Source organism: Anser brachyrhynchus (assembly GCF_964034855.1).
Source record: "Anser brachyrhynchus genome assembly, chromosome: Z".
Taxonomy (NCBI): domain Eukaryota; kingdom Metazoa; phylum Chordata; class Aves; order Anseriformes; family Anatidae; genus Anser; species Anser brachyrhynchus.
In genome coordinates, this window is record NC_137697.1 from 26,630,667 (window position 1) to 26,646,931 (window position 16,265).

Consider the following 16,265-nt stretch of genomic DNA (forward strand, 5'->3'; position numbering starts at 1 on the left):
TCACAAATTAACTCCACAGTTCTCTACAGGTGTTATGATTTTCTTGCCCTGTTTACATCTTTTGGTGTTACTGTTGGAATTTTTTACAAAAATAATTACAGTTAGTGGTAGATATTGTTATGTTTACAAGCTGAAAACCTAAGCAATCTATTAAACAGGCATTCCAACTAGGAAATTGTTATTGCTTGAAATGTTATCATTTAAAGTATTACAACATTTGTTTTCAATTTCTAAAAACATGACTGGCTCAGTCTCTTGAGCTGAAACATGCTTAATGTCCTGTGATGCAATACATCTGCAATTCACAAAATGAAAAAATAAGAGGCATAGAGGGGCCATTCCACATTACAGTCACTGTATGGATGTGTTAAAGGTTGGATTTTGTGATTAATTTGTAGCTGTTTAAATGATGACCCTTTACTGATACTTCAGTGATTTGGCAAAGGAAGGCAGTGTAATTGCCAGTATTCATAGGCTATTTAATTGGAAGCAAAGACAGTAAAATATGGACCAAAAATCATTTAGGACATTTTTGACTCATGTCAGTGGAAAAAAAAATGATTGAATATTACAGTTTCATATTGAATGAAGCTTGCATTTATTGACTGAAAGTATATAAAATTGGTTGTGATATGGGAAACGTTTAGAAATGCCCGGATTTTTTTTTGTTTTTGAGGAACTTCACATGATTAATTAGGTTCCAACCCCACATAAATTCTGTAGTAGTTCTGATAAGGGCAATATTTAGATTATTTTCCCCTTCGTCCTGTTAGGAAATTAGGACACAGTTTAAAACCACCCTTCTGTAGAGGAAGCAGCAAAAAAGCTTATGAAACCATTAAGCATCCATTTGAGGGGATAAATCTGGCTGCAAAAACATAAAGGCTTTCTGCAAAGAGGTACATTTAAATTTCATTTAAGAAGAGATACTGGTCAGTAAGAATTCTCATACTGGCTTATGAAAGACCTTTGAGAATTGCTCTGCAAGTGCACAATAACTTTCTTTTCTTATTCCTTCCCTTCCCTTCCCTTCCCTTCCCTTCCCTTCCCTTCCCTTCCCTTCCCTTCCCTTCCCTTCCCTTCCCTTCCCTTCCCTTCCCTTCCCTTCCCTTCCCTTCCCTTCCCTTCCCTTCCCTTCCCTTCCCTTCCCTTCCCTTCCCTTCCCTTCCCTTCCCTTCCCTTCCCTTCCCTTCCCTTCCCTTCCCTTCCCTTCCCTTCCCTTCCCTTCCCTTCCCTTCCCTTCCCTTCCCTTCCCTTCCCTTCCCTTCCCTTCCCTTCCCTTCCCTTCCCTTCCCTTCCCTTCCCTTCCCTTCCCTTCCCTTCCCTTCCCTTCCCTTCCCTTCCCTTCCCTTCCCTTCCCTTCCCTTCCCTTCCCTTCCCTTCCCTTCCCTTCCCTTCCCTTCCCTTCCCTTCCCTTCCCTTCCCTTCCCTTCCCTTCCCTTCCCTTCCCTTCCCTTCCCTTCCCTTCCCTTCCCTTCCCTTCCCTTCCCCTATAGTTACAATATAATACTAGCAATCAAGTAATGTATACAACACGTTTCTAGGCACAATGCTTCACCAAACAAGATGACTTTAGCCATTATGTTTTCTTCACCTCTATACTATGCATGGAGGGGACCATATTGGTTACTGAAGGCACATAAGGCTTCTTAAAATGAACAGGGGAGGAAAGAAAAAAATCAGAAAATGGGAAGATTCCAGTACAAGTACATAAAGCTCAGTTTAGAGATCACCAGAATTTTCTTAGGTAGCTGGCAAAAGGATAGGAGGCTCACAAATCAAAAGCCAGCTTTAGATCTTCCTGCCTTTACTAAGCTCTATGAAGATTTTCCTTTTCGTTTCTATGTTCTCAGAATTCTACCAAAAGTTCTTTTAATATAACTGTCCCAGATTTGAGCATAACTTTTATTTATTTATTTATTCTGTGGTATGTGATAGCAGAGTGTAATAATGTTCAGGAAGTAAATCCGTTCTTCATCTAATCCTGAGTTCAGCTCTGGAGAGATCAAGGACAAGAAGCAGTTTTATCAGACTGTTAACAAACTCTTGAGTATTAACTCACACAGAATCAAAGCTCATAGATTTTGATTTTTTAAATGCACATGCTAAAGCTGTTTATAAACAAAGTCTTATATTGTATAAAATAATAATAATTAAAAAACAAACAAACAAACAAACAAAAAAACACTTTAATATATAATTTTAAAAGCTGAGTTTTCCAGACAAGGTAAAAATGTAGCATTAGCAATGTTCAACTGAACAAAAATAAGTTTTAAGAACCACTTCTAGCAAGGACATTCCTTTCCAGCAGTTCAAATCCTCTCATGTAACTTCATATCCAGGTCTGTCATGAACCAGAACTCTACAGAAATGCAGGAGGCTTCCTACATAGCTCCAAAGAAATATGAAAATTCTGGAAGTGCATAATATAAAGAGCAATTCCACTAACTAAAAGCTGACTAGTGTTAGAAATAATTTATGAGTTAGCACTGGAGGAAGATGTACCATGTTGCAAAAGATGCTACTAAAAAGTAGTTTATTAAAGTAATGGAGGAAAGGAAAATGTCTAAGATCACAGATATTACAGCCACGAGGTAATGTCTGAGCTCAATTTTTCAGCCATTTACCTTAAGTTACATTTTTGCAATGCAATTAGCTTTAGGAGGTTTCTGTATCACAAATGGGATGGATTTATATTTATTGTCTCACTCATTCATTCACTCACAACTCTATTAATCTACCGTTTACTGAAGGTTTCTAGAAATTCTGCCATGACTACAATCCTGAAGCCATTTTGCATGTCAAGGGGCTGTCCTTGCACTGCCTCCACGATGAGCAGTGTGACTCACTTCAGAATGGATAGAGAGCTCATAAGGGTGAAGAAAACACATCAAAGAGGATGATACAGTATGAAGGGGAGGGTAATCAAACTATATCAACTCAGCCTGAAGCAGAGATGACTTGGGAGAAAGGGAAATAAGGCAGCAACTGTACAAAATCATGTATTATGTGGAGAATGCAAATAGAAAATGACTGTTCATTTTTTGATTGTAACACAAGAAGTAGGATCATGAAATGAAATGGTGAAACATAGAATTTAAAACAAACAGGAGGTACTTTCTATACAGTACATAATTAAATTACGAAACTCATTGTTGCAGAATACTATGGACACCAAAAATAAATTCTTGAAGAGAATGATCCAGTAAGGTTTATTAAACAACCAGTTACACATGAAACTTCTCCAGAAATCCTTATATTAGACTTTTCTTTAATTAGGATAAGCACTCTAAAAACGTTATTCAAGATATGTCCTAGGAAAGATTATACTCATTCTCTAAATTTGGTCTCACAGTCCCACAAACTAAAAGAAAGAACAAGCTTTCCCTGCACTCCCCTGTCTGCTAACCAGACCATCTAGACCTTTTCCTTTCAATCAATATTTTAGCCTTCGGGTACCTGACACTCTTAGTGGCTATGCCATTGAAGAGATACAGCACTATTTCTGATCCTTGCTTTTTCTTTTTTAAAAGCAACAGAATATCACAAAGTACTTCTACTTGCTTCTTCACCTACTACTCCTGCCTGCTTCTTTTCTGAAATTATGAATTGCTGGTGAAAAAAGATCTCTTATTGTTCAGTTCACAAGATGGAACAGAGCAGAAATTACACAATATAACAACTGAAAAGTTCATTGACCCTATTTCATACCACTTCTCTTTCTTATCTCTTTTTCCCTTCAGACTGATTGTTAATTTTACACAGCAATACATGAATACAGGCCTTAATTCTTCTTTCCACAGAGGATTTTTATACATATACCTTACTATAAATCACAGTAACACCTGATTTCTTCAATTACTCAGAAATATAAAGAAAGGCAATTAGAATAAACATTATTTCTTTGTACTGTTTTATCTATGCACAGGGATTTATAGTGATTTTTTTTTAATTTCAAAATTAATCCAGTTCTCAGATATCCTTCTTATTTTCCTACTGCTCTAAATACAGTCTTATATATTCAGTGTATTGCACTCTGTATTTAGCTTCAAAGAGTAACTATCCTAAAAATATCCTCTCTGTGAAATTTGGTGAGTTTCAGCACATATTTTATATTCATTGTACTCTACAATGCATTCACAAAGCATTCCTGTCATTATGAATTCCACTAAGGAATGAAAGATCTAAGATCTACTGAAATAGAATCTAGTGTAATAGAATTATTAAGAATATATTTTGAGGTTAATTTTAAAAGCTCATCTGTGACTGGTTACCTTCAACAAATCTGTGCATTAACAGCTGTAGTAAATACAGAAAAGTATGCTTATAGGTAATTTATGAGAGGAAGTACACCGTGCTTGAATCGTTGATAAATAAAAGTGACATTTACAGCACAACAAAGAAGTCAATGAGCAGAAATTACGCTGCTTGCTGCTAACAGCTACTTCCCTGATTTCTTTGCATTTTAACCTGTTTTGCATTCTTGGGGTGGAATGTTTTGAAGAGTCATTCTGTAGTTCTGCATATTTCTGTGTTTAGATTACACTGTCACACGGACTTTGCTGGCAGGGATATGCTGACCCCATTCTTCCATGCCGTGTGAAGAAGAGCTATCACCCTATTTATGTGGGAAATCGTAAGGTGAACTGATGCTATCTGAAACAGAATTAAAAAAAAAAAAAAAAAAAAAAAGATGGGAAGAGTAGTTTTCTGCAGTGCTGGTTAACAGGACAACCTTGAAAGCACTTGCTGAACACTCAGGTGCTTCAGTTTCAGAGTCCTTCTGGGCCCCTTGCTGTTTCTAGATGTTCATATACTTTATGTTATCAACAATGGTTTATTTTTCTTAGTACTTTCTAGCCTCAGAATTCATGTATTTCAAGTCACAAAACTACCGTTTGCCATTTGTCATGCTTATTTTTTGGACTGAAAGAAGAGCGGTGAAGAGGTCTCACACACTCTTCCAGACACAGTACTTCACCTGGTAAGCACACAGCAAAAAAAGAAGACAAGACATAACACCATGTGTCCAAAGTCTGTGTTGGCTATGTTTTCAATATCAGTCAGTTCAAAGCTCTAAATCAATTAGGCTCTACCTACCTATAAATTTTCATTGATTATTTTATGTTTCTCCTTTGAAAACTTGGAAAGAATCAGAAATTAGTCTTAAAGCTTGAAATCGATTGGACTATAGTAGCAAACCTGCTGTTTCAGATCTTCATCTCAAAACAACACTTCATTTTCCAAAGAGAACTGATATGTCTAAGAGGATACATTCAGAGGATGAGAAAAACATAATCATGCAATATTAGATGTGGTTTAAACTGAGATGGTTGTAATACTGTAATGATGTAGTGAGATTTTACATAGCAGAAAATAGAGAAGAAAATACTATGAATCTTCTTTGACGAGCTCATATCAAGACTCTTCCAGGCCTCTGTTTTATTAGACTGAATGCTGAAAAGAATAAAAATCTTTTCTGATACCTCTGTCAACACTTCACTGAAAGATGAATAGTTTGGTTACTGGTTCTATTTCCAATTTTCTTTTTTTTTACTTCCATTGCCTTTACATTAGCACAAATTCTGCACAGTGCAGTAGAAAATTGTATTTTGAGTTGTTAATACCACTAAGTATTTACCATTCTTAATCACAATTTATCATTTAAAGGTTGGGCACTAATCTTCTTTCCTTTTTTTTTTTTTTTTTTTTTTTTTAGGGGGAGGGGTGGTGGGGGATATTGAACTTCATGAGCACATACCGTAGAAAAGACATAATGATTATTTATTTATTTATTTATTTTTCCCTATCACAAAATAGCTTTAAAATGAGCTTGGATAGCAATAGCATTATGGTAACTTTTAAACAATTATCACTTAATTTTAAAATTCAGTTGACAAAAATAAATAAATAAATAAAAATAGAAACAGCAACCAAGTACCACAATTCAGAATTCACTTGGAAGAGCTGACCTTGACAAAACCTGATAACAAGTGATGAGACTCTGAACTAAGTATATGCAAGTATGAAAAATGAAGAAAGATAAATATTCAGGGCTGAATACTGATTGGAAAGCTTCCACTGAAAGATAACAGGATGATTTTTAAAGCTGCATTTTATTTCTAGAGACACAGGGAGATGATTTAAAGAGGCTTTCATGCTGATTACTTTAGATCAAAATACAGCCTGTTCAAAGTTAGCCAAGCATGCCGAGTAGCCAAGTTGATGCAATGTGTTCCAGTATACTATGTGTCCATGGATATTCTGGAATATACTGTAGGTACAGCTGGGAAATCTCAGAGACACCCCTTTCCAAAATTCAGCTATTGGGTTACAAAAATATTTTCACATTTCCTGCAGATGGCTGGATTCTTTTCTTCCCTCTTAATTTTAATTCAGGATTCATTATGGGCAGCTGCTGGCTCTGATAGATCCTAATTGCTCTTTTACTAGACTCAGCTGCAAGCAGTCAGATTTCCTTTTCCTTTGTAGAGTATATTATATATAAACATGGGCGGGGAGAAAAATAACCAATTAACTAAATACATATGGATAAAATGACTCACTAAGAGAGCTGATCAAATAATGTATCAAACTACAGCTTAGGTCAAAGGAAATTACAGGCCTTGGAGGACATGATAATATATATATGGAAATAATTATCAGCACCAACATATTCGTAATTTGAGATAAACTATGGAAAAGACACTGCTTGTGTTCAAAAATCTTTCACAAATTACTACTTTTTCGTAAGGGGCAGGTTATTTCACTGAGTGAAAAGTCATCAGTCTCCAGGAGAACTGCTCAACCATTTCTTGGCTGAATTCAGATCAGGTCCACTGGACAGCCTTGTGAGAAAACCTGGCATAATTCTGGACTTATTTTTGCTGCCTTACATCTTATTAAAACACAAAGACCGAGGAATATCTACTGTTACTAAGACTATGCAAAAAGGGTATGACACAAGTGAAAGAGGAAAGATGGGCTGCAAAAAAATGACGAGAGATGTGAGGATTCTTCTGCCCTCTCATTTGACTATGACTGAAACAGGTTAAGATTGCTTACTATCCTAGTTTGCTGCAAAGGATAAACCTAAGGAAAAGTTGTAGATGTGTAAAACATGAAATAGCATTAACAATTTTTTTTTCTTTTACCAAGAACATTTATTTAAATGAAGAGATAAGTGTTTAAATAGAAGTAAATAGGTATCTTCTAACATGATGTGTGAAAACCACCTAGAGCATAATACTTAGACAAGGAAAAAAAAGTAAAAGGACAGTTTGGTTTTGTTCTTTAAAATGTGCATACAATCATGAATATCAGAAATAAAATATCTACAAGTTTGTCTAGGTAGCTAAAGGAATAAAGGCAGAAAAGAATAGAAATTGTCGTGAAGTAGTGCTAAGCTAGTCAGTAGATGCTTTCTGCTAGGAAGAAACCTTATTGAAATATTGTCCATACTGGAGTCCTGAAATTTCTGCCATTTGTCATTGAGACAGGATGCTGGTCTAGACAGATCACTGATCCTATCTGGTAATGGCATTTACTATGATCCTTTACAGATTTCTGACTTCTACCAGAAACAAAATCTTTCCTTGTGCACTTATAGTGGCTTTTTTTTTAGGATTTCAAAAGCTAATCCATCCCTAAGTCACAGCACTGGTGACTATAAACCCCTGAACCGCAGGCTATGTGCCAGACAAAGATGGCTTTATACACATAGGACTGATTTAATCAAAAAGACCACAAGTAGGTATTTTCTGATATTTGAACCTGGATGAAGAAGTACTGCTATTTGTTATTTGTATGCTTTTGGATTTTAATAGAGGTTCCAGTGATACTTACTTTTCTTTCTGCTTATAAACAGCTGAAACACATAATAGAACAGCTTCAGTTTAACTTTTAGGAAAGGCTGGTTTTCTGGACAGAACTGTTTTTTAACTTAAAACTTGAAAATACGTGAGTATCAGTTTACTGGTGTTTGTCACCTTGTGGAGGACTTTATGGTAATGCCTAGGAAGCAGCACACTATACTCCTACTCAAAAAAATATCAAGATACCCTAGCCAATCTTTAAGGACCCTGCATGCTGCCATATTAACAACTACATGGTAATCTTTGTCATGCTCATCATTACATGTTTTTCACATGTGAGCACTTAAATCTAAGAAAACAAATCAGAGACCTAAGTTTATAAGACCCAGACTATTCTTAACTTGAAGAGTGATCAGTTAGGGGAGATAACTGACATCTTTGCAGTCAAGATGATCCCAGCTAGTGACTGTCAAATTTGAAACAGAACAAAATTCCATCTCGCACTGGATTTATCAGAATACAGACTGTGACTCTGCTCTTTTTCTGTATAAATGCAAGAGAGTAACACAGTACAGGTGAAAACTCCTCTATGATCTTCATAAAACAGACTGGTTTTCAAACTTGAAGATTTTGGAATTTAAACTATCACAACATAGAAAGGTTTTAAGGTGAGTATATGAAAGCAAGTCCCAACTCCTTTATCTCTGTTTTGCCACTCATACAGGTGATTATCAAATAGTTACTTGCTATACCAATGATGCCTCATCAGTGTGCTGATGGTTCATTTTTGCTAGCTAGCATTTATCAACCCTTTTTCCAGACTCCTTCCTATTTTCTAGTAGATTCTACAATTTCAAGTACAACTATAATGAAGACAGAACACCTATTCAAAATTTTCTACACTAAACATGTATGTGATTCCTAACAGCACTGGACAGAGAGTGATTACTATCATTTCCAGTTCTTTAAGAAGACATTAGATTCCTACAGTATCAAACTCTATAAGCCTTGGGATATTTTTGTAAGACAGAAATGAAATCTGAAAAATGAAATTCTCAACGTACTGCATAGTTGGAATAACTGAAACTATGAATACAAATGGAATACAATGAAAAACAGGGAACTTACTGATTGTTGCATTTTTATTTTACAAGGAACTAAGTATCTTAAGCATGGTCACTAGCTACATTCTTATAAGAAAGGAATCTAAGAAGAACCTTATCCTAACCTCTCTGATTTTTATTTGTGAATAAATATTTGTGAGTTTGTACAGTCCAACTCATAGCAGCATCCCAGTAGCTGATGGATGAGGAATGGAGGTAAAGCACAGGAAGTTTAGAATATTTGTGATATTGAAACACTTGTCACAGTAAAATACATTTGTTATGTTTTCCTCTTCAGAGTTTTCAACTGTGCAGGGAAGATAGGTAAGATTCTGAGTTGCTCTCAGTGTAGGGAGAGGAAAGGGATGAGGAAGCTTTTAATGTTTTTGAATCTCCTTTAGGAGATTTCTGAATATATAGTGGGGAGATTTTTCTCCCCACTGTTAAAAAGCACAGACAGTCATCTGCAGCCTACTCACTACTAGGATTAGAAAATGAGCACTCATGAGGGATGTGGCATAAACAATAAAAACAATAAGCAGGTTCAAAACGTGGAGATAAAGTAACAAGTAAAAAAAATATCCACTAGAAAATCATTGCCTTAGATCTCTCTCTCTCTCTGATGCTGAAACATTGAACAAAAAAATAAGTAAAAATACTACTTTAAAAAATACATCACATTGCATAGTTATTTTTTGAAAATTAACTTTTTTTTTTTTTTTTTTTTTACTGTGCTGACTGTGTTAATACACTCAGACTCAGACATGGAGTTATATAAAACAGTCACATTTTTCCATACAATCCAGGTTTCTGTGTTTGCAATAGCATCATTAACAGCAGATAACAAAACTTCACAAAGTGTCTTAAAGATAGGCCCTTTGGTGCTGATATTATGCATATCCAAACATGGGATTGCACTTGCATGTTAAACTATTCTGTAGTGTTACTGAATCAACTACTAAAGTTTCTGTGATGTTTTGAAAACATAGAGGCATAAAGCTCCAAACACCCTCTGGTGCTATTTTATCGTGATTTGATTAGCACCTGTTTGCCTGCACTTATCCAACTTCAAACAAAAACGTGTGCTTTCCCCATTATCATTAAACCACAAATTACAGCATCTCCAATGCAGACTCTATGGCTTAAGACTGCATTTTTTCATTAAAGAAACACTTTTTTTTCTAGATCAGCTTTGCAAATTATGGTAAGTCATGCCAAGACACCAGTTGCACTGTGATATTATTAAGCTACTATGTAAAGGCCTGATAGGATACAGGCTTAAAATAGAATAAGCTGTAAAAGAAAAAGCATCTGCCTGTACAAAGTATTTCTACCACCACAAAAAAATCTCAGACAACTTACTCTTAATAGGCCAGTCAAGATCTGTATACGCACTATGAAAAGTATCTACAAACAGGACAAGATTGCTGAATTTCTTATGCCTTATTATTTCTTCTTGGGGCAAGCCTTAGCTTTGATTTACCTGCTTTCTTCTACCATTTTCACTCTTCAAGTCTCACACTGAAAATAATGATGCTGCTGTCTTTGGGAGAATGTAACTCACAAAAGGATCATGGAACATGGCAGTTTATGATGAATATATTTCTAAATATAACTTTGCTACACTACCTTTCCTGGTGGATATAGGTAGAAAGCATAGATTTTTCCTGGAAGAAGAATGCATTGAAAATCAGTAAAACTACCTAAAAAGGTAGTCCTACCATAATATCTGATTATATAAATAAACAAACCCACATTTAGATTAGACCTTGATACTGTCTTTTTGGTGTTTCTTCATAATCCTTTCAGCAATGACATATGTATTCTCCTTAAAAAAAAGTAAAAAAAAATGTAGCTTTAACTATACTTCAGTTGCCTTTTCAGCTTAAAAATCTCCTCACTTTTCTGCACAGGTAAGAGCCTTGACTGCTAGAATATTTATATGACATTTCTCAATATGCTTTTGACTTGTGTATTAGATACAAATTCAGTACTACACAGGCAACCAAATAGTTAATTATCCAATACTAGGTGTACAAATGACATGCAAAGATGTCTCTTACATGGACATTAATAACAAATTATTTATGTTATCATACATTCAGATCATACAGTTCTCTATTTTTCTTTGCTCTCACTGCACAAATTTGTTATGAAGGCTTCAGCTTGCGTTTGTTAGACAGTTGTTACACCTTCACTTATCAGAACGTGTCTTGTCAAGTCAAATAATTTTGAATGGTAATTGTTATATTGTACTCACAGTTAATTTCACCACTTCAGACTATGCATTTTTTTCTGGTCACTGTTATGTAAATAGAATTTATTCAGATCTTTACAGAGTGGGTTCTTCAGGTGTCACTGCTTTCACCTCAGGCTTTCTCCCTAATAAGCACACTGTACGTTATTAAATTCTTCATACACTCAGCAAGCATTTCCCAGGAACAGGATATTACACTAGCTTATCACCTACTAAGGCTTTGATACAAAGTTCTCTGGGGCCACACTCATGAAGCAGTGATGTGAAGCAGCAGTGACCACTACCCTTATTCCCTGTAGAATGTATAGCCACCTCCCCAAATCATCAAACAAACTGGAAAAATCTTTTAATGTAAAGTGGACTGAAACACAACTGTAGGTCAATCTTAAGGCAGATTTGGAGCATGTAATAAGGGAAAACTTGGGCTAAACCTTTCACTTACAATACCTACATATAAATACAGAATAAATGTAGGATTACTTAACAATGATCAAAATGCAGATACCCAAGTCTTTTATTTATTCTCTAATCAGAAAGGCTCCTGTTACTTTTACTGGATGTCAGAAACCCTGAGCTAAACTCACAGAAATTTTATAGGCAGATAACTCCTCCCACTGCTTATTTGTCCACTAGCTTTTATTTGCAACATTTCTGTGCTAATAGAAACATATTTCATATTGAAGCAGTTCAGCAATATGATAAAACATAGTGAACTGTGTTTGAGGAAACACAGTAAGTGAAGGATAGAAATAGAATATGTCTATAGAAGAGTCTATAGAATAAAGGGCTATCCAGACACTGTAGGAAAAAAAAAAAAAAAAGACGACGACTAAGGATAAGAAGAAAATAAAGAATGGAATGGTGAAATTTACAGTCAGCAGCAGAGAACGAAAGAAAAATCTGAAAGTAGATTCCAAGAAAAAAAAAAAAAACAGTATGCAAAACTTGCTTACTTTTTCATTTTCAACATAAAATGATTTTTTTTCTCAGTTTGAAATGAAATCTTTATTCACTTCCAGTACTTTTATTTCAAACTAAATGTGAAAGGTTTTCATGTTGCTTAATTAAACACCTATTCTTAGCCTAAAAAAAATAAAAAGAATAAAAAATGCTGATGCTCTGTTTTTTAACTAATTTGTTAATGTCAAATTGAAAATGGTAAAGGAATACAAATCTCAAAATTTAATGTTCCTACTATGCGCCTCAAAAACAAGAGCTGAATGGAGAGACATATATAAGCATTACCACTGTAAGAATGGCTTTATTAAGTTACTGCTGAGTTAATAGCTACATGAATAAACTTCAGAATGTCTGCAACATTTGCTGCTACATGCCCAAACACATCAAAATCTTCAAGTACAGAGACATAAATTTTCAAATTTTGCAATGAATTGGGTTTCATTAGTCTTCTGCTCAATAGACAGATTGTTGGGAGTGGGTAGGTTGTGTGAAATGCCTAAAATTTCTCCAAAAGCTATATATAAAGCAAAGAGTTTGGACAAATTTACAGGATAAGCATATTTTAGAGCATGGATAAATAAATTAATAGGAAGTTGGAAATAAAAATCCCTCAACAGGCATCACTTCATAACCTGATTACCAATTTCACTGAAATTTTGATATATAACCACAACAGAGAAAAGAATGGCCTTGCAGTTCATCAACATCGTTGAGTGATAATGAGCTTTATATTTCATTTCATCTTTTCCACTGACTTGCTGTATGACTCTTAACAACTAATTCAATTTGTCTATTTTTGCATTGAGAGAATTTAGATAATTATACCAATTTATCAGTGTTCCCAGACTAGGAGGATTCATATTATTATTATTATTATTATTATTGTTGTTGTTGTTGTTGTTGTTATTTAGAACATAATTTCTTGGCTAAGCACCTCTTTGGAGATATGCTACATATATAAATCAAGCCGACAAAATGACAGCTAAGACAATCTATAATTGTGTCAGTGTATATTAGGCAATATTCAAAATGTTTTACAATATTGTAAAAACAGGTACAAGAATATCTCACTGTCAGCAAACTATATTCGTAGTATTATTCGTAGAATCATAGAAACATTAAATGGCTTGGGTTGGAAGGTACCTTAAAGATCGTCTACTTCCAACCCTCATGCCACCCACTAGATTAGGTTGCCCAGGGCCTTGTCCAGCCTGGTTTTGAATACCTGCAGGGATGGGGCATCCACAGTTTCTGTAGGCAACCTGTTCCAGTGCCTCACCACCCTCTGAGCGAAAAATTTCCTCCTAACATCTAATTGAGATTTCCCCTCTTTTAGTTTAAAACTGTTCCCCCTCTTTGAGTTGTTGTCTGCCCAAGTAAAAACTTGCTCCCTATTTTATCAGCCACCTTTAAGTATTAAAAGGCTGCAATAAGGCCTCCCCAGAGCCTTCTCTTCTCCAGACTGAACATCCCCAGCTCTCTCAGCCTTCATAGGAGAGCTGCTCCAGCCCTCTAAGCATCTTTATGGCCCTTCTCTAGACTGGCTGTAACAGGTCCACATCCTTCTTATGCTGGGGGCCCCAGACCTGGATTCAGCTCTCCAGGTGGGGCCTCACAAGGGCAGAGTAGAGGGGGAGAATCACCTCCCTCAGCCTGCAATATTATTACTGCAATACTATTACTTATAATTACTCCAGTTTCTAACCATGGCATTTCAATAAGCATTAAATCTCTCTCTCTCTCTGTCTCATGTTCTCTGATCTGTGGCTTTCCACATTTAAGTACTGATTATTTTATTTTCCTGTTGATTTTATTTTCCTGTCTCATTTACAAGAGTCTCTTTTAATCACTTTGGAAATGTTCAAATGACCAGCTTCCGTGGTTGGCTTACAAACATGTAAAAGGCCAGAAGTAAGAGAGTGCTGTGCTGTAATCCTGGTAATTCCTATCCTCAGTTTTTGGATGACAAAAACAATACTGCTTTTCAAATACATTATGCATGCATAGTTTCAATGAATAAGAAGTAGATCTTAGCCTTATTAATTGAAGGTATACCTAAATGAATTCCACAAAAACCATTGATCTTGGGGATTCCCTTTGAAAGGAGCAGCACAGTAAACTCTGTAAACTATAAAAACATAATGCAGGGGTGAAGGGGCTCCATCTTGCAGATTTTTTCTATCAGAATTGGCAGATGTATGCTGATGATACTTTTAGTGTGATTCTAAGGCTTTCTACAGGACTTGCTCTTTTCAGAGATTTCTGAAGAATATCCTTCTCTTCCTTTTTATTTCCCTTACTATCAGACCATTAAGAGGAGCTGATGTTGTTCTCTTTACAGCTTATTAATTCATCTCTTGTACGGAGATCTGCAAACTGCATAGAGCACTCATTTCCCAGAAACTGAGCTCAGCCTCAGCTCATACCCCAGATATGCCCTTTGCCATTCCATCTCCTCACAGTCCTCAAGGGTTTACCCTTGAAAACACATTAACCTATTTTCAGTAAAAGTTGCCATTTATTGTTCTTAATTTTAATGTTCTTTACTTTCATACATAATGTAAGTAATAATTTTGAAAGCTGTTTTATTATTAAAAATACATTTTCTTCAATATACAGGTTCTTAAACCAATAGGATCCTATTTCTTTTTCGTGCCATCATCTGAAAGACATAGATACTTCTGTATTCTCCCTGCAGACTAGTGTCGTGCTTTCACCCTGCAAACCACTGGTTATTCTAAAATTGATTCCTCTTGCACAGAACAAAGAAAATAATTTTGAACCATCCAAGTTGGAAGTGCTGTACTCTGGTCCCTAATTTGCAACAACCAACTCTTTCTTTGACAGACACAGAAGTCTGTATGAAAGAAGAAAATGTTTTCATCTTCAATAAACCTAAAAAGCAATAATCTTGACATAATAAAATTCTGGGCTTACCTGCAATGCACAACCATAGGTCCAGCATCAGGCGGATTACAGGTCTTGACTCGTCTCAGGAAAGCTAAGAAAGGTGTTGGGTGTTCTGGGACACCATGGTCAGGCCAGGCAGTGAACTGGAATTGCCTCACTTCCCTTTTCTCACTTGAACCATTCTAAGGAATTAAAAAAACAAAAACAAACAAACAAACCACTTCATGACAAAATTTTCATTTGGTGTCATATTGGCACTTTTGAGTGAAACACCTGCAGTAGCTTATATTGAGGAGAAGACCATTTATATCCCATTTGGGACCAGAGAAACTGAACTCAAGCTATGGAGGGAAATGTTTCTTATATTCTATACCACATGCTTCAAATACATGAGCTTTAACTATATGGCACACTAATGCATCAAAACAAGTGGCTGTGCTTTAGTTAATATTGCATTCAGTTAAGTTGTTTTTTATAGTGAGAGTTTTGTATTAACCTACAAAACTCCATGCTGCAATAAGAATATACTCTGTCAGTAGAAGAAGTGTTTCATGAAGGGGAAATTTTCCATGAAGGGGAGGGGGAAGGGAATATGGAAGGTGAAGAGGGAAAACAGGAAAAGGAAAGGAATTAAATACCTTGTAAAGTGCAAATGTACGAACACAGTATGTTGCCAATTCAACAGTGTCTAAAAGGGTCACTTGGATCAGTCCATAAGTTTCTGTGCCTCTGCTTGGCCAGTACTGATCACATTTCACCTGCAGTGAAAAATATAGAATTATTTCTTATATAAAAACTGACATTTGTTACACACCCCAGTGTATATCACTGTAGGCTTTCAGAGTATGTGGAGTTAGAACATTCAAAAAATGCTATGGCTCCAACACGATAAATCTATTTCATTTTCCATAAGAATTGTTTTTCTGATAGTATTGCTTATAATATCTTCTTCCATAATGGGTACTTGTACATTCAATGGTATAGATAGTCAAAAATTTCAGTAAATATAGATACAATAAAAAATTCAATTTACAATAGCTAAAATTATGACTACTATGGTTTAACTTGGCCAGCAGCTAAGCAGTGCATACTAGGAGGAAAATTATCTCTATCCTAGCCAAAACCAGGACAATGACCTAAGTAATTTCTCTTTCACAAACTAGAATTTAATAATGGTATCAATCCAGTAAAGGTAGATACTCAAGTTTTTGGATATTTGCC

At 35.5% G+C, this 16,265-nt stretch overlaps 1 protein-coding gene across 7 annotated transcripts in view; it reads right to left on the minus strand.

The window, feature by feature from the left end:
• The window catches only part of PTPRD (protein tyrosine phosphatase receptor type D), a 410,278-nt gene that overhangs the window by 28,149 nt on the left and 365,864 nt on the right, over positions 1–16,265 (minus strand). For all 7 annotated transcript variants that reach the window (XR_013943869.1, XR_013943870.1, XM_080574817.1 and 4 more), the window contains 2 exons: positions 15,683–15,802; positions 15,072–15,226 (listed from right to left, as the gene is read on the minus strand). Coding sequence is in view for 5 of the 7 variants with exons in the window: in XM_080574817.1 (XP_080430943.1) it covers positions 15,072–15,226; positions 15,683–15,802 (275 nt within the window). In the remaining 2 variants the exon portion in view is untranslated. The remainder of the gene's footprint in view (positions 1–15,071; positions 15,227–15,682; positions 15,803–16,265) is intronic.